The sequence below is a fragment of the Chrysochloris asiatica genome, unplaced genomic scaffold, assembly GCF_000296735.1.
Source record: "Chrysochloris asiatica unplaced genomic scaffold, ChrAsi1.0 scaffold00012, whole genome shotgun sequence".
In the NCBI taxonomy this organism is placed as follows: Eukaryota; Metazoa; Chordata; class Mammalia; order Afrosoricida; family Chrysochloridae; genus Chrysochloris; species Chrysochloris asiatica.
The window spans coordinates 7379091-7401109 of record NW_006408530.1 but is presented as its reverse complement, the minus strand read 5'-3'; the positions used below and the strand labels follow the sequence as shown (position 1 = coordinate 7401109).

At 38.1% G+C, this 22019-nt stretch overlaps 1 protein-coding gene across 1 annotated transcript in view; it reads right to left on the bottom strand.

The window, feature by feature from the left end:
• The window catches only part of NEB (nebulin), a 261077-nt gene extending 239388 nt beyond the window's left edge, over positions 1-21689 (bottom strand). Inside the window, 10 exon segments of the mRNA XM_006834547.1 lie at positions 3709-3813; positions 9261-9365; positions 10205-10309; positions 11745-11849; positions 12468-12575; positions 14193-14399; positions 16153-16194; positions 20347-20411; positions 20903-20987; positions 21612-21689. Of these exon segments, the coding sequence (XP_006834610.1) occupies positions 3709-3813; positions 9261-9365; positions 10205-10309; positions 11745-11849; positions 12468-12575; positions 14193-14399; positions 16153-16194; positions 20347-20382 (813 nt within the window). The 5' untranslated portion in view covers positions 20383-20411; positions 20903-20987; positions 21612-21689.
• Positions 21690-22019: the final 330 nt, after the last annotated feature.

Below are 22019 nucleotides of genomic sequence, written 5' to 3'. Positions count from 1 at the left end.
GGGAAGATTTTCACTGCATATTAGGAGGCTGGCACGTGTTATCTACTAAGGAACTTCCGGATACCACCTTCCTTTGCAAGTAGGAGAGCAGTTGAAAGGAAGAGGACCCACAAGATAAAATAAGAGGGAATGAGAAGAATGTATCCAGCGGTGATCCTCTCTGCTGGTCAAGAAGTCACTCTGAGTGACTGGGAAGCTTTTGTGCAGTACATGGAGATCAATTAACCTTACCAGGATCCAACACCACCTGATTCTTCAACTATGCTACACTTGGAGTCTATCAGTAGGAAACTGGATCTAAGAATGAATTTAACTTTTTTTAGGAATTTATGCTTGTTTGTTTAGCAGAGAAAGTCATATTGGGCCAATGACAAGGGCTAGGACATCTTCTCTGGGCAAGAAAGTGACCACATGTTGTTAGATATAGTAAGATTGCTTCCCTGACCATATTCCCTCCTCCAGTGGGCCACAGATTAGGAGTGCTAGTGCCCTGTTGTGGCATTGTAGGATGAAGCACTGGATCACAAGGTCAGTTTGAATCATAAGGTCAGTGATTGAAACTTGCCCGCCACTCCTTAGAAACCCTGTACATGGCTGCTATTAGTTCAAACCAGCTCAATGGCACTTAACAACAACAATGTCCTGCTTAGACATATAGCTTCATTTTTTACTTTTCACATCTGCACCTGTGATTTTGCTGTGGCTATCAAATGGAAAGAACTTCAAAGCAAGTTAGTTAATCATGCTTCTTTTTTTCTGCAAGTAGCTAAACACTGGAGCTCCTGATGGCTTTATTCATAAGGAAGTCAGCATCTCCAAAAGCAGTAGAAGGTGTTCTAACTGGCATTTTCATTGCACATAGTGGGCCCAGCACTACAGTCATCACTCAATCAAATCTCTTATTGGTGATATCAATAGGAATTTTCCAAATTCTATACGATAGAAGAGTTTCCATGGTTGCACAAGGTCAGAATGGAGTCTCTTCGTGCTGTGTAACAAGCTGTCATTGAAGTGTTGTTTTTTTTTGTTTTGTTTTGCTTTTTTTACATTCTAGATTGCAGATGTATACAAATTGGGAATTCCAAGCTGAAATCATACATACATTTTTTTTTTCTACCTGTGAACCTGAAAGAGAACGAAGAGGCAGGCACAGAGAAACTAAAGGAAATTCCCAGTGTTGTACTCAGAATCACCTGGAAGTGTTCAGTTTCCTTACCTTGAACTTACCAGATATTGATCTATGCTAGAGTTATGAAGGAGTACTGGGGTGGCACCATAGGATAAGCACTTGATCTCAAGGTATGTTTGAACCGCAAGGTTGGAAGTTCATACTTATCAGCCACACCTAGGCAACCCCATACAAGGGCGCTATGAGTCAGAAATGACTCCATGGCACTTAACATCAACAACTGCAATGGTTACAAAATGTAGCTGAGTCAGGAGGAAGTGCTGGCAGGAAGCTGATGGCTTTGTCAAAGACAGAAGTGAGAGAATTAATTCTGACAGAATAAAGAAGGTTGGTAAACAGAATGTAAGAGTAATATAATCATTGCAGAGCAGTAATTATTATCATTTGAACTGATGGCTGTAAGAGCAAGGGATAGATCTGGGAAACATAATTTGATAAGGAAATGCTAAGAATTTAAATGCATGAGAGTAAGTAGATAAAGAAGTTTCTACCTATTTTGAAAAGAAAGAGTTAACGATAATACTTAAAACAAGGGTCAAAAAAGCTTGATAGTGGGGAAGACTTTCAAGGGAAAAAAAGAGTCCCACAGATAAGTCAACCCTTATAGTCCCGAGGCTTTTTGTTGGAAAAACTGTAGCCCCCCAAAATATGTGTTGGAATCCTAAACCCTATATGTGTGCACAGAATTCTGTTTGTTCTGTCAATATCAGTTTATGGTAAGCCCTAAACCTAATCATTTCTTAGTCATATGAAGTAGCACACACAGAGATAGGAAGAATAAATGGAAAGAGATGCTACATAAAGATCACCAAAGATCTGAGAAACATCAGCTATAGACGCTAACACAAGGATCTTCACCCAGGGTGGACTGAAAGCCTTCTCCTATCATCAGTGAATTCAGACTTCTATTCTCCTAAACCATAAAAAATACATTTATAATCTTTAAAGCTACCCATTTGTGGTATTTCTGTTACACCAGCACTAGAGAACTAAGAGAGACAATTTATTGTGTCTGGTGTGGCACTGTAGGATAAGCACAGGATGGCTAGCTGCAAGGTCGGCAGTTCAAACCCACCAGTTGTTCCTTGGGAACACTATATACGGTTGTTCTGAGTTGGAACTGACTCTATGGCAGTTAACGACAACAACATATTTTAAAAAGTAAAAAGAAAAAGAATTAATTTTAATAATATATTTCACTTACCCCAATAGATTTAAAATATTTCAACATGCAATCAACATAAAAATAACTAATGACATATTTGGCTTCCTAATGTGGTGCTGTAGGAGAAGCACTGGACCACAATGTTGTTTGAATTGCAAGGCGGGTGATACAAACTCACCAGCTGCTCCTAAGAAACTCTATACGAGGGTCGCTATGAGTCGGACCAACTCTATGGCACTTAAGAACAACCGTAATCTGCTTCCATAAAGATTGCAGTCATGAAAACCCTAGGAACTCAGTTCTACTCTGTAACACATGGAAGTTGCCGTGCATCGGAATTGACTCAGCGGCAATGGGTTTGGGTTGGGTTTGCCATTCCTAGCAGGACTAGATTCAGCACTAACTAGATCCTTTCTCCAAACAGCCAGCCCTCTGGTTATACAGTTAGGGTAATCCTGAATATCAGATCTTTTTTTTAAACTTGCTTACTAAACTTTATTATTCACGACTTTTTTTCTTTCTCTTTTACTTGGGAAATACTTTAGGAAGAAAATGCTTAAACAAGACTGAAATCTTGAGGTTCCATCAAAATTCAACCAAAATGAGACTCAGTTCCATAACGGGCAAAGAAAACACTTATAATCAACGTGTCCCAGGAGAAAGTGGCCTGATTTGGACCAATTTAAAATAGGAATTTAGTCTGGCCTGCTCATCTGTTAAACATCTATCTCTCTGCATTCTCTGTTAGGCCCACATCCTCAGGGCTAGTTTACCAGCCTAAATATAGGCATACTAAGCTGTTTGCCAGGCTTTCCACGTTATGAGGCGAAATGTCCCCTGCTGTTAACTAAGCTGTGTTTTGAGAGCCCACTCATGCATTCATTTCCAAATCTGACTGAGAGCATTAAACTCTATGGATGCTTCATACTGAGTTAATACCATCAGATTCTCCCTGGACATGTGTGGTTACTTGGTTTCTAAGTTAGTTTGTATTACTCTAACAAATAGAAACATCAAGTGACATTAGGACAAATTTACATTTATTAACCACTGCGTCGGCAAGCTGGCTAAACATTTATTAATTAATTAATACAGCAGTGGCGTTGTAGGATAAGCACTGGACAGTAAACTGCAAGATCAGTGTTTCAAACCCACCAGCTATTTCTTGGAACCCCTACACAGTGACTCTATGAATGGGACCCAACCCAATGGCACTTAACAACAGTGGTTATGAATTACTTCTAGCATTTTATGTTCTGTCTTTAGGTTCATCTTTATTTACTTTCTCTGCTCGCTGAAATTATGAAGCAGAGTTTCCAAGAGACAGTAACCTAGCACTTTTTTTTTAACTTACCTTGCTCACTTGATTGGTCACTTTCTTGGCAAACTCTATATCTGGAGGATCTGGCAGAGATGTGAACTGAGTTTGCTGCTCAACAAGACCTTTTTTGTAGGCAACCTAATAAAATAAAAGACAAGGATGTTGATGAGACATCGAAAACCATTCTATTTCCCATGTACTATGTGTAGGCATTTTAAAAAAGACCATCCTTTCACCTTTATTTGAAATCTTGAATGTTAAAAGACTGTTGAACTACAATTGATGATACTTTTAGATATTACTTGCACTCACTCTCAATATTGCTAGTGATTTCAATTTCTTTAAATCTTCCCTCTGCCCCATGACTATTGATCCCAAGTCTGTTTTCTTCCATTGTGGTCTTCATGCCATGGTGGTAGCTGTTTATTATTCTCTCACCAGGATATATAACTTCCAACCACTTGTGTTTTCATCACACCCACTTAAGCCCTCCACTCGGGATCATCTCAACCACATAGTCGTATACCCAAGATGGTGAGTGCTACTAGAGAAAGCTATATGAATCTTTAGATTGAATAACTGTGGATTTATGGTATCCAATTTGCACTCTGCCTTTAGTGAAGCTTGTAAAGTCCATTAGGAGTCTCTGGTCAACACAAACTCCCAGTGGCTAGTCCAAAACCCTCAAAACTGTCCTCAATACCAATCAACTCCACATTACTCTCAACTTCCTCTTCTATAAAGAAAGGCTCTCTTTGCTTCCCTGTTTCCAGGCTCATCCGTGACTCTCCCATTCCTGCACCCTTCCTTTCTCAGAGGAGAAGCATCCATTTTTTATGGACAGTCCAAAAGTTAACTTCTGTTTAGTCTGGGCAAAATTCTAACAAATTTTAGGTCCATGATATTCCAATTAGTGAAATACGGTGCTCCTCTCTTTTCCTTCAGCCTATAAAAAATCTCTCCCACCTTGAAATAATATCACGGCCTAACCTAGTCCTGGTGTGGTGCAGTGGGATAATGCACTGGACTGCAAGGTCAATTTGAACTCCAAGGTTGGAGGTTCAAATTCATCAGCTGCTCCTTAGAAAGCCTATACATGGTCACTATGAGTCAGAACTGACTTGACAGCACTTAACAACAACTCTAGTTCTGGTATGGTGCTGTGGGCTAATGCACTGGACCACAAGGTGGGTTTCAACTGCAATGTTGGCGGTTTAAATTCACCAACGGTTCCTCTGAAACCTATACAGGGTTTCTATACTCAAGTCTTTAACTTAGCCCTAGAGGTAGACCTAACCCTAACCAAAACCTTACCTTACTACTAACCCTGCTTATGGCCCTATGTTGTTGTTGTTGTTAAATGCTGTCAAGTCGATTTCGACCCATACAAACCCTGTTCAGGGTTTCCGAGGCTGTAAATCTTTACAGGAACACAAAACCTTATCTTACTCCTGTGGAACAGCTGGTACTTTTGAACTGCTGACCTTAAGGTTCGCAGCCCGATTCATAACCACTACGCTACCAGAGCCCTATACCTAACTCTAACTCTAATTTAAAAAACCTAAGCCTGACTCTAACCTTATATCTAAACCTAGCCCTAATCCTATTGACTCCTCTGATTTTATTTCCACCAATTGTTGGATCCCTGCCTTCAATAATGCAGAGTTATAGATAGATTCCCAGACTCATGCCTTTGGCCCTCAAACATGTTTACCTTTCCCTAGAATGCCCCAACTCCTCCTCTCCCCTTCTGCCTGCAAATTGCCACATGTTCTCCACATCTCAATACTTTCCCTGCAGAGCCCTCCCTGACTCCTTGAGGCAGACTTGATGATTTTTCCTGGGATCTCCTTTTTTCCTGTTCCTTAGCTTCTTTGAAGAGTTATCAGATAGCACTGTAATGGTGGTTTACAAGTCTGTCCTTCCTTGAGACACACCAAAGTGTGTCTCATTTGTCCCTCCAAAGTGCACACACTTTGGGGTGGCAGAAAGTTTGTCTTCTCATTTGAAATCTCTGAGGCCAGCACAGTACCTGACTGGAGTGGGGGTTCAATCCCTGACTTCTAAATGTGTGTTTTGCACACTGAAACCTTCAGGAGAAGCTTGAAGAATAGAATGATTCTCCAAACTCTTCCACTACTCAGCTGTGAGAAACACAAATTTCTCTTTGCAAAGACTTTAAGGATATAGCAACTGGGATTTTTCATGGCTGTCTCTGTCCTTAGGGAAAAAACAGCATTCTATCAGGAAAAAGGCTGATTATTAAGTCTGACAACTTTTCAAGACGTTTCAGAGAAATGAGATTTTACAAGACCTAACTAATTTCTCAGGAACCTTGTTCTGAGTTCTGTTGCGTTAGAAATCTGCACTCTGGTTCAGCTCAAAGACTCTTCATGTTTACAACATATTTTGTCATTGCTTAGAGAATAAAGATAATGTGGTAAGTAGGTTTAAGAGGATCAGGAGAGGGAGCCTCTAATCCAGCACTTAGCTTGAAGACTATGTGTCTATCTGATGCTACGTTCTATGAACAACAGCTTGCTTGGGGTTCTGTGCTCAGTAATTGTAGTGTTGACAACAGTGTTAATAGGCATGTCGGTAATCTGATGTGTACAGCATATTTTGTCGGCAATAAAAACAAAAGCTATACTTTAAATGCCAAATCTTACTGGTGAAGTATGAAGAAAAACTTAATTTCATTATTATATAAAACAAAAAAATAAATAAAATAAATCCACTGCCATCAAGTTAATTCTGACTCATAGCACCTCTATATAGGGTTTCTTAGACAGTAAATCTTTATGGGAGCACACAGCCTCATCTATTTCCTGCCACGTTGCTGGTGGGTTTAAACGAGCAGCCCAGGGACTAACACACAGCCTTCTTCATTCTGTCTTCTACTAAAATACTTTAAAAAAAAACAACCAAAAACCTTGGCCATCTTTAATTGTTCAAAGTTTATAACACTAGAGCAAAATTGATCATCTGTCACCTCCCTATTTTATAAGTAAAGGGAATCACTTAGAGACTAGTGCCAACTTCAAACCTCTCCTAGGTTTACGTGACATGGCATTGCCTTGTCCCCCTTCAACTTCTAAAACCATACATTGTCTCATTCTTTTGTTGACTCCTTTCCAGATATCCTGAGTGTGGGTGTCCTCCAAAACCCTGCCCTTGGCCACACTCTCTTTGGTCTTACTAATGTATTTTTATGTCTCCAGTCATCACTTTTATTTTGATGACACTCAAATATTAATCCCTTGTTCTGGCTTCACACCTATGCAATTGTACTACATTCCTAATTTGTCCATGTTGTTTTAAAATGCCATCGAGTTGGATTTGACTCATAGCAACCCTGGATAGGGTTTCCTAGAGTGGCTTTTGGGGTTGAACTTTCAGCCTTGTGGATAGCAGTTCAGTGCTTATCCTACAGCACCACACAAGGGTTCTGTATGCTTTAATTTGAATGGCTCTTCCATTATTTCAATTCTATTTCCATTTCCACTGACACATCTTTATCAGTGGAATGGTCATATATTCATCTCTGTCTCCTTTCTCTCCTTTGTTGCCAATATCCAATGTCTCTAGTTCTTTTGAATTTCTTTCTACTTTCAGAGTCTTTTCTTTCCTTTCCTTTTCCTATCATCCTTTCATCCAATCTGTACTACTAAAATAGCATTCTGCAAATCCACTGATTTCCATCTTTTCCTAATTCCAATTTACTGTACTGTCCATCAAAATATTTCCAGATTCTTATTTTATCCTATTTCTTTTTTATTCTTTTTATATCATATGATATATCATATCATATCACCAAAAGTCATGCTGTTCTGTCTGATTTGCAAGCCCCTGTTGCTTTCTTACACATGCTCAACGCTCTCCAACCAGCTACTGCAGCTGTCATGTTCTCTGTCCTCTAAAACACCTGGTGTGGCATGTAAGATAAGCACCGGACTGCTAACCATGAGGTCAGCCATTCAAACCTACCAACTGCTCCTTGGAGCCCCCACACAGGGTCGCTATGAGTCAGAACCTACTCAACAGCACTTAACAACAAACAACAGCAATCCGTTTAAGTGTTCTCTCTGCTTGAAATGCCTTTCCTCCTCATCACTATCCATCCCCCTACGATCACCACATCTGTGTGGGATTTTCCAATTATTCACATTTATTCCACTAATTTTCCGGCAAGTATTTGATTGTCGTGGGTTTTTGTTTGTTTGTTTGTTTGATATATAACACTTACTTCTTAACAACCTGATTATAAATTCTCAGGAGGAAAAAAAATCAAAACTTCTTACAGTCTTTTTTGTATCTTGCTAAGTATGCATATATGATAAGCTATGAATAGCCAGCTACTGGTCACTTGAGAAGGCTGCACAACAATATGATATATCTTACAATATAAAACAAAAATACTAATCTTGAAAAAGAATTAGAGGCACCCACACACTAAAAACTTTGCCACACACAAAATAACTAGAACTTTGTTATGCCATCTTAATTTTCTAACTTACCCTATGGAAGGAAAGGAGTATATTTGTGCAATATTTTAACCAATTATATAGAAACTGGAATAGAAAATATGACTGCTTCATTTGCACATCATACCAAGTAAGAAGGATTCACACTAGTCTTAAAAAATTAGTGACACCATCAGATGAATGTGAGTCATTGCAGCTCAGGGCAAGCTAGGATCTCAGGATCCATTGGAAGCAAACCCCAATATGGCCTGATATGTCCAGAGTATGAGAGTTCCTGAGGCCTAGTTAACATGTGGATAAAAAATAGCTTGTCATTTTTCTCCTTCTATTGCTCCACTCTAAAGTTGTGGTCGTTGGACTTTTCACCCTGGCCTCTAGCAAATGCAGACTAGGAAACAAAGTACCTCAAAACAAGAAGAGTTAGGCCCAAGTGGGGCCTGCTGATGTGGTGGATTTCCTTCCTGAGTCTATTAGGCCTTTTAAGTTCCTATATATATTTTTAATATTTGCAATAAAAGTATATATCTATGTAATTTTCAAAATCTAGGATATGGAGATTCTGGCAAGAGTTTTTTTGTGGGGTAACTATATAAATCTACTTGGACAAGGACATCTTCTGAACCCCATTGTAGAAAAAAGGAAGACTTGCCACAATTCAGATCCTCTCACTACTACAGCAAATTAAAACATTTTAATGACAATTGTTCATTTAATAAAAGATTTGGGATGTTGGCTATGTCCTCAATAAGCCAAAAAACAAAACACTGCTCAACTGTTACAGAGTAACTTCTACTCATGTCAAGGAGTAAATAATGCATGTACTAGTGGAAAAAACATTGGTTTTGGGATCACAAGACTTCCTAGTCTGGGCTCTTCCGCTAACTACCTTTATGGTCTTTGACTTGGCTTGAACTAAACTATATATAATGTAAGTTACATCTAATTTCAATTATACATCCTAAATGCTCATGATTCTAAATGCATTTCCCTGCAATAACGGCATTTAATCTTTCTTCAAAGGAAAATTGCAAGGAGTATCTACAACATAATTCTGCTTCCTGATTCCACACTCCCAAATGGTGCTGACTGCTCTCCACTTACATCACTGAGTGCTTTCTGGGCTTGGGCAACCCTCCTCAGTTCCGGACTATCGTTATACGGGTAAAACAAACCTTTGTCTGCTTCCCAGTCTTCAGTATACAATTTCTAAATCAGAAAAGAATGAGAACTGATGTGAGTACAATTTTGAATTCCTTAATAACATCATGAATCAAGGGCAAAGTGAAAACAAAGATTAAATGAAATTCATATCCAACTTCCATCTTTTTATCCAATTGAAGACATTTTTGTTAATAGCTTAACCTGTTTCTCCTGGCAATCATCATTTATAGAGAGGTAGATGTGTCTGATTTTTTTTCATCTCCTCTCTATGACTTCCTCTGCCTTCTGCAAGTGCAAATATACCAATGTAAGGAGATGGGTAGAATTTAGTATAATTTCAATCATAAAATAAACCTATAATAAGGTTTAATCCAGGCAGGAGACAATGGGCTTTTGTTAAGGGTGGTGATGAAAATTTGAAAACAATACATGGTGATGAATGGAGAACAGAATGAACATCATTAATGCTCCAGAAGTGTACATGTGGAGTGTTGAAATCATAAATATTCCGTTACCTACATATTTGTCATAGTTTTAAAAAATGATTGTTTTAAAAAGTTATATATACTTTTGCACAGGATCTACAGAAAAAATCAAAATATTGCTTTGTGGCTCTTGGCTGATTCTCCAGCACATATTCATTCTCCCCACATATTTTCCCCTAGGCTGCTTGGGTTCTCTACAGGACCCTCTACTCCACTCAGTCCTCTACTCCACTCAGTCCTCTCCTTTCCAAAACCCATTCTCAGAGCCCCACATGTCTTCAGGTTACCCACAAAAAGACTGGGAAGCCATAGTCAGGATTATCAAGAGTTTACAGGGTATTCCTCTAAATTATGTAGAGGGATGAAATCGGAAGACAGACATGCCAATGGAGGCCTTACCTTACTGAACATGGCTGTGTTCTTAAGGGCCTGGACAAGTTCAGGGGCATCAGGAGGAAGCAGGTACTTATCCTTGGTGTCCTCCCAGTTCTGCTTATATAAAACCTAAACAGGAAAATCAGAGGACCTGTCATCGAACGTCTCACCCCAGGACAAGATGATTTAGAGAACAAAGGCGAACCCTGTGAAGAATCTTTTTCATACTCAAAAGTATTCTTACACAAAAACTGCAGAATGTGTTAGTTACTAAGAAAACCAAGACAGTGTCAACATTCCTAATGCTTTTCCTGAGTAGTTTTTTTTTTTGCCATCCTAACTTTTTTTTTTTAATGTTTTATTGTGAATTATATGATAGTTTACATGGGAGAACATTAGCTTTACATACATCCTATAGTTATTGTTTCATTGCCATAGTTACAATCCCCTCCATATATCATCAACCAACCAAAGAGTACACCCTGCAAGCCTATCCCCCACCCCCTTTGATGGTCCCCGGGACCTCTGCTGCTAGACAGCAAAGTCAATCATTTCCCTCCTTTTGCTACAAAACGTCTACCTTTACATTTCCAACCCTCACAATCAGTCCTGATAACAATTAGTTACTATTGTATCACAAGACACCTATCTGCATCTCCTTTCACTGTCTGAGTAGTTCTTATTGGAAAATTCCCATTTTTCAACTAAATCATGATTCTGATTCATTATAGATTGCTTTCAAAAGTTGCAACCTATTCTAAGATTGACTGGCAGGCATATTTTTTGACTTAAATATATATTTTTTTAATTAGTTACCCCATTTGAAATTTGGAGATTTCTCATAAAAATCCAGATCCCCAACTTCTTTTAAAAAATATAATAACCTTTCTCATGCTCTATTTATTCCATAATATTTATTATCAACTAACATAAACTATATTATCTGCTTCCATATCAATATAGCATTTATTTATTTGTGATACATGTTTTCTGTGCTCCTTTCTGATGGGTTGAATTGTATCCTCCCCAAAGACCTGTTAAAGTTCTAACACCCTCCCTCACTTTATTTGGACGTGACCTTATTTGGGTTTTTGTATATGTAATTAGGTATTGGAGTAAAGTGGGTTACCAGAAGAAGCAGAGAGGTGCAAGAAAGGATTTTTCCTTATAGTCTTCAGAGAAAGCAAGGCCCTGCCAAGTCTGAATGTGAATTTCTACTCCCCAGAACTTGAGACAACACATTTCTGTTGTTTTAAGTCAAAGAAAGAGGAAGACTATTGAGCCAGGGACTTCATCCTGTAAAGCAGCAGTTGCCTGAGCTGAGTAGTAGCTACCCCTTGAACTGGACTGAGGCTCGGCAGTCCATCACAGTTCCTACAGAGCACGCTAGTCATCTGTGTGGGCTTCCTGACACAGTAGGTGTGAATATTCCCAGTCCCTGTGGATTTCGTGGGTACTGGTGAATAGGAAGCAGCCTGTCCAATGTTATCCTCTTCAGATAAAGCAAAAATTATGTGAATGCTATTTAGTATCCCACCTACCTATACCATGAGTACAGCCTTACCTTGCTGACTTGCTGCGACACTTTCTTGGCATGTTCAATGTCCTTTGCTTTTTCATCTACATGACAAATAGTTTTAGCAACATCACCATCCATTCGATACTTAACCTGCAGAAGTAATGCACACAGTAAGTCCATGGCGGGCTTGGAGTGTATATCTCATAACAATGAGTGCTAACCCAGTAACTGTATGGCTGCATCACAAAACAAAGTTTCTGCATTTTAACTACAACACTGTGCTCCTTAAAGCCTACTGTGTTTACTACTTGTCTGGTTTCCTGGCCTCATTTCAACCTATTACTGAAGGGCCAAAGGATCCTTGGAGGTGTAGTGAGTTATACATTGGGCTGCTAACCTCAAGGTCAGCAGCTGAAATCCACCAGCCACTTCATGAGGGAAAAGATGAGGTTTTCTGCTCCCTTTAAGATTCACAGTCTCTGAAACCCTGTATATGGTCAATATGAGTTGGAACTGACTTGATGGTACACAATCACCATTAACACCACTAAAGGACTAAAGCAAGTTGGAGCTCCCATCTCAGAGTACCTCTTCATATGAATTGCTAGGTCAAGCTTTTAGACGCTGGCTTTGATTCATATTTCCAGCAACAAACCCAATGCTTCTCTAGTTTTCTAGACTCGCTCACAGTAATTCTCTCTACACATATTTAGAGACCTCAATCCTCAGTGAAATGTGTCTCTCTTTTATTTTACCAGCGTGGCCCACCTCACTGAGTTGATCTTGCACTTTCTTGATTCTGCGATGTTCTGGGGTATCAGTTGTGATGCCACATGGCTGTCCTTTTGTTTTCTCAAAATTCTCCTTGTATTTATTCTGAAATGAATATCAGATATTAACCTAAAACATGATATGACAGCAAAAGAAATTTCAAATAATACACCCATCCTCATTTAATTTAAAAACTCCTCTGAGTTATAACAATTACCAGTGTAACAGCTTTCCCTTTGTTCCCTATTCTGACTCTCAGCAAAAACTAAAATAGATTTGTTAATTGTTCTTCCTAAACATGATTTGGTCCTGGAGACAGTAGACATTTATTACAGACTATTGTCTTGAAAATGGTCTAAAATTGTTCTCTCGATGGTTCTTCTTTTTCTGCCTGAATGCACACATCAAAAGACCTAAGTCTCATTTCAAAAAATGAATATAGAAACTGAGTCAAATCTGAAAGGATTTGATTGCTACTACAAAGCAAAAATATTAAATTCAGAACATAGCTGGCCCAATAAGTACTGTGGTTTAGATAGCTGAGACACAAGCTTGAATTAATGGAAAGTCTGAATTATGGATTATTTTGAAAAGCAGAAGTGCACTTTTATTATACCATGAGTTCTTGCTTTAATAATAATACATATAATTGATCATTGTTATTGCTTCAACAGTACTCTTGAGTAGAGTAGTCAACAACCTAAATTATCCTATTGATTTAGTTACTAACCATTTTTTTAAATCTTATAAAACATAGTCAACATTCCATTTAGAATATCAGAAGTTAGAGGTTTCTGGTATCTACATTAATGAGAATTTACGGCTGTAAATGAACAACAACAAAAAAGTCTATCTTTGCTGAATACTGTTATGAAAATCTCACTTGCTGTTAGAAACCTAAGTCTTAGATCATTCAAGAATCATTTCAAGCTTGAATTAGAAATTTACCAAATAGTTCTTAAGAGTTAACACTCAACCAAATGATGACTATTTATTGGCCAGTAACCACAGGATGTTTTCAGTATATACATTAGTTCTATATCAACCAAAGTTTCCCCTGAGCTACATTTCATTTGTTTAATTCTCCAGATGACATGTGGTCTGGCCACCCAGTGAGACCCCATCTCACCACAAGCAATCAGCATGTGTTACAGAGTAGAACTGTGCTCCATAGAGTGTTTCATTGCTGTGCACTTCCAGAAGCAAATGGCCAGGATTTTCTTCTGAGGCATCTCTGAATGGGGTTAGACTGCCAGCCTTTTAGTTAGTTAGTAGATAAGGGCTTAAACATTTATACCACTCAGGGACTTCTATCAACAAATCTACTTAACAGACTATTCCACTCAGACACAGTTAGTTAATAAAATTATTTTATTTTATTTAAATTAAATATGTTATTTAATTTCCATCAACAGAACTCAAATAAATATTTATGATTTCATTACTCTAGATTGACTAATAATGATATTAAAAGCTCTATAATTGGTCATATACTTATTTTTCAAGTATAATTTCTATAAAGATGCTTTCCTTAATGCTGCAGAAGTGCAAATAAAAAGAAATTTCAAGAATCACAGGGAGAAAGCTTGCAGTTTTGCCAAGCAGGTTTTTGTTTTATATAAGGTTGAGAAACACAATCCAGCCAGCATCCAAAGAAATTGGTTGAGATCATTAGTTTCACAGTAATGAAATTAGGTTAGAAGGAAGTTGTCTGAAACTTACTGTGCTAAAGATATTCTGCATTTTCTGACTGTGTGCAATGTAGGGAGTCATGAACTTAGAAGGGTCCACTTTCTTCCGGATAACCTTCTTCCTCTCCACTGGCTTTGCCGGCTCTGGCTGTGCCAGAGCTGGTTTGGAAGCTTCTGGTTGCTCATAGTCAGAATGTATGGTCCTTGTCGTTGTGGTTTCATAGACTTCTGTTATTGTCTGGAATTTTGACAGTTCAGTGTTATTATAAAAGTAAAAATGGGCATCATGATTTTGGCATGTTATTCTAACTTCAGGCAAACTTACATTTCTAATGTTACTTCTTCATACCTAAAATAGGCCAATGCACTATATCCCTATAAAAATGCATATGTTACAAGAGTCTAAGTATTCATTACTAGAGATGCTATGGAGTAAAAAAAGGTTACTTCTCACTAATTTGCAACATTAGCTTAAAATCCAATTTGCAGAAAGACACTCAAGCACAGCAAAGTAGGATAAAAATTAAAAACAGTATATTCTTAAATATTTAAAATCTTAAACTGAGTAAAGTAAAAAGCAAACATAGGATCAGAGTAAAAAGTGTTAAGACAATCAAATAAAGTTCCAATCCTTGACTTTAATTTTAACTTTAAAATGACTTTAAGAAAAAGGTCAGGTTGCTAGTTTTCTAGGCATATAGGCATTCTCCCCTGTAGTATGAAACAAGTAATAATGACTTTTTTAAAAAGTGAATCACATCAATATTTTAAGTGATTACCTTTCTCTTGGCTTAGTCAATTAATGTGAACTGGAGTGCCATTTACACTAATAAATGCTTAGGTGGCTGAGAATAATGATGAAAACATAATTGAACAATTATCTTTACAATAGTTCTATGCAGTAAGTGGGAAATTACTGTTTCTTACAACAGGTGATAGTGGAAGACTCAAGATTTGACTCTAGTCCAAGGTTAAAAATATTGTACATAAGATAGGAAGATAAGCAGCTAAGTCTTAAATCTGTCTTATGCTTCAAGTTCGTACTCAGTTAATATCATCTGCATCAAAGTAAGAGTTCTACAATCAATTATAAAAAGAGAAACTTGAGTGATAGGGAAATTGTACATTAATGAAAACTCTCTTTAGTGTTTCCAGATCTTAATGAGTAGGTCACTTTCTGCCCATTGTTATTAACAGAGAGTTGACCATGAGAAACTAATTCTTCACACCATCTCCAGATACTAGAGTTCATGCGGTCTGAGCACGCTCAGGGTTAAACAGCCATATCATTGTTTATTGTGAGCAAAAAGAAACAGATCCACACAGAAAATGAAACATCATGAGAAAGGTATCTGATCTTTAAAAAAAAAGTTCAACTTGGAATACTTATGGGAATGGCTTTCTCATGTGTTAAATTACAAGTAGCATTTCATTTGTCATAAGGAGACACCACACCTGTTGGCACTGATGGTGTCGCACATACTACAAGTCTACACAGTGAGCCTGCTTGTTCTTAAACAGATCATAAGTCAAGGCTGTCTCTCTTACTGCAATCTCTACCAAAAATACTGCACGAGCAATTGGGGAAACCATTCCTGGTCATCTTGGAAATGCTGAATAGCTAAAAAGGTGAAACAACCTGTTAAGTAAGTGGCATTTAGTCTTTACTGCTGGGCACACATAAATGAGTGATCATTCCTGCAACCAAAGCCAGTTGCTATTTCAGACTTATATCCCATGTGTGTCAGCGTAGAACTGTGCTACGTAGGGTTCCCAAGGGCTGATTTTACAGAAGTAGATCACCAGGGCTTTCTTTCAAGGTGCCTCCAGGTGGACTCAAACCTCCACCCTTTCTGTTAGCAGCTGGGTATTAACCATTTGCACCAACCAGAGACACCAACCCCCTTCAGATGTTCTCTTCTATCATCCCTATGGTTCTGGGAGTTGGAGAGGGGAGAGGGCAGTTAGTGCAAAGGGAGCTTGGGTCTTACCTCCCCTGGTACCTCTTCATAAATCGTCTCTTCTGTGTAGTACTATAAATAAATAGAGCACAAAGGTATCATGAGAACCAAAACAGAAATCTCCTCTCCTCAGCTTAATCACTAGATTACTTCACTAGCTTGTCGTTGTTCTTAGGTGACATTGAGTCAAAACCAACTCATAGCGACCTTATGTACAGCAGAACGAAACACTGCCCGATCCTGGGTCAACCTCACTATTATTGCCATGCTTGAGCCAATAACGCTTCCTCTTTTTCTCTGACCCTCCACCTTACCAAACATGATATATTTGAAATATCTACAGGAAGGAAGCAGGCAAGGGGGTCCTGCTCAGATTTTGGAACTTATTCTTGGTATGAAACTTCAAGAAAGCCAAAGTTAATGCCATCAGGCTGACCAGGAGTTGCAAAGTGATTAGAAAGATCTTAGATTGGTCATTAATTGTTGTCACTGTTGTTAGGTGCCGTCAAGTCAGTTCTGACTCATAGTGACCCTGTACAGGATTTCCAAGGAGCAGCTGGTGATATGAACCACTGACCTTGTGGTTCAAAATGACCTTGTGTTCCAGTGCTTTATCCCACAGCACCACACCAGGACTCCAGTTACTAATTGTTTTTGTTGTTAAGTGCCATTGAGTCAGTTCCGACTCATAGTGACCGTGTATAGGGTTTCCAAACAGCAACTGGTGTGCGTGAACCACTGACTTGCATTTCAAACTGATCTTGCAGTCCAGCACATTAATCTGCAGCACCACTCCTGGACTGAGGTTATTAATAGTTGGTTGGTTGGCTATTTTGGAGTTGGTTCTGACTCATAGCGACCCTGCATAGGGTTTGGTGGTGGCGGCGGCAGTGTGCTGTGGAGTCGGTTCCGACTCATAGCCACCCCTGTATAGGGTTTCAGAGGCTGTAAATCTTTACAGAAGCAGAAAGCTTCATCTTTCTCCTGGAGAACTGCTGTTTCTGTTTCGCACTGCTGACCTTGAGGTAAGCAGCCCAACTTGTAACCACAATGCTACCAGAGTTCCTTTTTAATTGGTGATGGTGGTGCTTATGTGCCATGGAGTAGGTCCCGACTCATAGCGACCCTGTATAGGATTTCCGAGGTTGTAAATTTTTGTGGGAGCACAAAGCCTCATCTTTCTTCCATGGAATGGCTGGTGGATTCGAACGACTGACCTTGTGGTTCACAGTCCAGTGCTTACCGTTCTCCCCCCAAATCATAGACTCATCTCAATTATTCATATAACTACTACTGATTTGGAATCTACTCAATGGCACTTAACTACAACAAATGCTAATTACTAAGTGGTAAGAGTTTATTTAAAGGAGCATTGGTAGCTTAGTGGTTACAAGTCGGGCTGCTATCCTCAAGGTCAGCAGTTAGAAACTACCAGCTGTCCCGTGAGAGAAAGATGAGGCTTTCTGCTCCAGTAAAGATTCACAGCCTCGGAAACCCTATTCAGGATCGTTATGAGCACACTACCACCACCAAGAGTTTATTTTGGAGTGAGGGATGAGTCCTATGGCATGTTACGATGAAAATTTGCAAATGGCAAGAAGAGAAAGAAAATACTAGATGATTCCTTTTACAAAGTGTCAGAACATTGGCCTGCAATTTGCCTTCGACAGTGAATGTGAATGTGAATCCAAGTCTAGTTTTTTCTACTACTGACATCACCAGCAAGAAATAAACGACGAAGGAACTGGCTGACATTTTGTTTCAGATGCGTAAGGAAAATGGAATCCTGTCCTCAGCCTTACCCAGCTCTCATAAGTGAACAGAAGGAAATGCTTCTTTAGACGAAGCCACACAAGGAAAGTGACAAAAAGGAAGCACTTGGCTCATTTTCTCAAGCAACAAAATATAAAACATTTCACTTTCCTTATCTCTGCCACCAATTGTATATAACTGGTGAGGATGGGATGAAGCTGGGGGCTGTACACTGAAATGCAAGATTCCCTCCATGTCTTCCTTTCCTCTACACTTGGCTCAGTTAATTCTCATCAAGTTATGCAACAATTATCAATAGGTCACCTGTCCTAACAGGTATAAAACTTGCCTAATGTTCCTCACTCTTTATACTTATATTTTCATCTTTTTAATTTGAAACCTAAGTATGTTGGCATGTCTTTTCACATAGCTACAGAAATAACAGAAGAGAGCACTTCTGTTTTACAAGCTTGTGCCTTCAACACAAGGAAAAGATTATTGGGACACTAGGAAATACTGCTTGATGACAATGACACAAGGAAACATCTTTTTTGGCCCACACAAAACATCAGTGGCTTGAGAATAAATCTTAAACTAACATGAATGATTCACAACCATTTGGGATCTTCTTAACATCCAAGCAAAAGCAAGCAGTTCTTTGGTAACCATCCAGTTTTACTTTTTTTTGGGCTCTTACCACTGACAAATATATCTTGGAAATAAGCTTATCAGAAAGACAGCATTATCCAAATGGCTGGCATTAACTTGTATGCCAAATTTCACATTTTTTAGAGTGATGTCACTAATTAGTAATTTTCCCCCCCTTCTCTCCAAGTTTCTTTAAGGTTGAGTAGAGAGCAGCAGCACAATTTTATTTTAGATGTCCAAGATCCCTGGGAGATCAATTTTTACATCTAGTTCAACTCTGTCCTTCTAATTTCATCTCTGACCTTTTTCCAGAATATGCCAGCATCCCATTCTAATGGTATCTTTTTGAGGTCAAAGAGACCTCTCTGTTCAACATTCTCTGACAGCCAGTCTAATAGTTTAGTGCCTGCTGGTCAGACCCAGAGCAGTAATAGGAACAAAATGGCAAGGAGGGAATACCTAAAAAGAACATCCTAATTTTTATGACATCTAGTTAAATCAATCAAGCTGAGCACTAAGTGCAACTTACAGTGACAAATGAGCACATGTTAAGAATGACAAAGGATACTTAAGTTGAAAGTTAAAAATGTTCCTGGTGCTACCCTCAGGGTAAACAATTGAGTTTATAATTGTTTTAGTGTTTGGTAATGATTATTCAGACCCTTAGGGGCATAAACCAAATCCATACTAGTGATAATATTGATCACTGTCAATGCTACCTTAGGCATTTAAGCCAGAGAGGCTGAATTTTACATTCTATAAAAATGTGTTCTGGTTTTTCAGTCACCCTTCAGTAATAAGAAGGATTTTCTTTATGGAACAACATAAACTTTCTTGGTCTAAATATAGACTGGTCAGTAAAATAATCTTTCAAGGACAGTTTTTTCCTCTTTCATCTGGAATTTGGTTTTGGAAAGTTCTAAAAGTTCATGTCCATTCTATTGACAACCAAGGATTTTCAAAACTGCCTCTAAGGCAATCAGGCACTTGACATTTTTCCTATGTTTAGACCAACATCATTAATTGATAATTATGAATCTCTTTTAGATTGATGGCAGTACACTTATGTGGATTATAGCCCTAAGCCTTTATCTTTTATTTCTAGAAGCTAAAGACAAGAGCTGGTGAAGAACAAAAAACAGCACTATAAAATAAAACTATATGAAGTAAACATAAAACAATTTTCAACTTTATAAATTGTGTTTGTAGAATGTCCACTAATAATTTGAAGGAAATGTTTCAAGTTGCCCACTATGCCCTTTGTTTTGCTTTTAAATTCAAAAGATAGTCTTGTTATGTTGGATAGATGTAATGGAGTTGGTGGTTAAATGCTATTTCCAGCTTGGGTTTGTGAGACTCCTGTGTGTGTCTATATTAAACACATAAAATCTTAGATATGTATAATCAATTAGTGAAACAACAACAATAAGCAAGAAGCGGTCCTTTTTTCTCCACTGCTCTATAGACATTAAGAAATAAAGTTCAATGATCTGAACCTTCTCTTCATCTCTGTCCCTTTGATCAGTGGGGAGGGAGGTATTGTTAGAAGACACATTAAAACCTGCCTTTATCCATACTTTATTTTTCAAAAGTTTGAAGAGAAGCAAAAGTGGAAAATAGTGATATTTCCTTTCAATTCTCAATCCCACATAATTATAGTGAAACTAAACGTAAAATGTTCCTTTCTAATACTTCAATGTGAATTTATAATAGACATTGTCTTTTTTACATAATTAATTCTCCTACATGGCTTTGAATGTCGCTACATAAATGCTTTGCTGTCAGATATTTCTTTCTTTCTTTTTTTTTTTTTTTGTCTCTTACCTCCACCACCTCCTCATATTCTTCGTCATCTGCCATTTTCCCAGAGTAGTAGTGGCACCTACAAACTTTTCATATTCCACACAAATGAAAATACATTAGAATCTCTCTCCAGGACTAAGAGTGTCTTATAACATAAAAATAGAATTTAAAATAACCTATTCTAAATAGTCTTATATTTTCGCATGCTGAGTGAGAGAAACAATTAAAATAGAGCTCTAAAAAAAATTGAAGCTTCAGATTTCTTTCTCTTAATTTCCTCTATAACATGTTGAAGTTATGATCAATTTAGTTGAACTTTAAAAAGGAAGTTGAGGTAAGGGCAGGGAGAGGATTCAGAGTCAAAAGAAACAGGATGTCTGAATTTCCCAACACTTGGAGAAAACATTTACAAGCAAAAATGTTAGTGGAAGAATGATCTGCTTGATATTCAGGTAAAACAGGGATTTCTTTCATACCTCCATGCTGCTCTAATATATTCTACACCTTATATTTGATATTTCGAATTAGAACACATAAGAATAAATCTATCAGTACATTTTAAAGGGAAAATAAGAACCTCAAGGCAATAGGGCTATTTTCTTCTCGAACACCATTGACTTATGTGACTTTTTCTGTTCAGTTTCTGTAGCTCTTGTGCAAATCTGAAAAATATCAACATGTCAGCGCATTGGTTTACATACATGAGATTGTGAGTCTTTGGCCTAAACTTCTATTCTAGGAACTAAAGAATGTCTCTCCCAAGGTCTTCTTAGTTTGACACCAGAGAGAGAGATTCTCTCTTCTTACAAGTGAATGATGGCCCAGAGCAGCTGTCTCTTCACCCAAAGATATTTGCCATGTAAACCAACACCCCACCGTGACTGGTTTTGTTAAGCTAGTGAAACTGCTGCTCCTTCTGAGGCAAATGAAGCTCAGTAGAACAGGATAAATATAGGAACATAGAACATAAAGCCTTTTCATGCTATTATATTTAGAAAAAAAGCAAAGGCAAAAAATGGGGGAGGGGGGGATTTTTGTTTAAACAAAAGGGCCAGCTCAGTCAAACAATAAATTGATCAGCATAGAACTAGTCTCTAAGAACAGACTCTATATATCAGATATTAGTAAGGCCTTAGTAAGGTAATGGAGTTACAGACTTTTCTAGTCTTGCCTCCATCAATAATTTCCACACTTAGGGCTCAAAACTTTGAAAAATAACTCAAGGAAAGTTGGGTAACCTCTTCTAAAAGAAAACTACATTAAAAAAAGCCATAAACTGGCCTTACCTTCAAACTATCAAATAAATTTCCTCAGCAGCAAAGTCTCTCCCAACTCTCCCCTCCTGAGAACCCCAGACAAGAGCCAGAGAGGAGCCTGGGCTCTGGATTATCACATGGCAAGAACAGCCAATCAGATCATGAGTTGCTCAAATTTCAGAAGCTAAATATACTGAGTGATCTTCTGAAAACCACCTGTTCATCAATTCCACTAAAGGATAAAGGGTAACAAATTGCTTGCTTAGAACTATTGAAATGTAATGGAATTTTACCTAACTTCTATCATATGGGGTTCAAATTTAGGTCTGGTATCTCATTTCCTGCTGCCAGTTCAATAGCATATTTGTGTAAAAGAATTTACAAGAAAACAAGAATGAGTTCGATGGGTTCTCACCCTTCTGTAATTGTTTTCTTCAT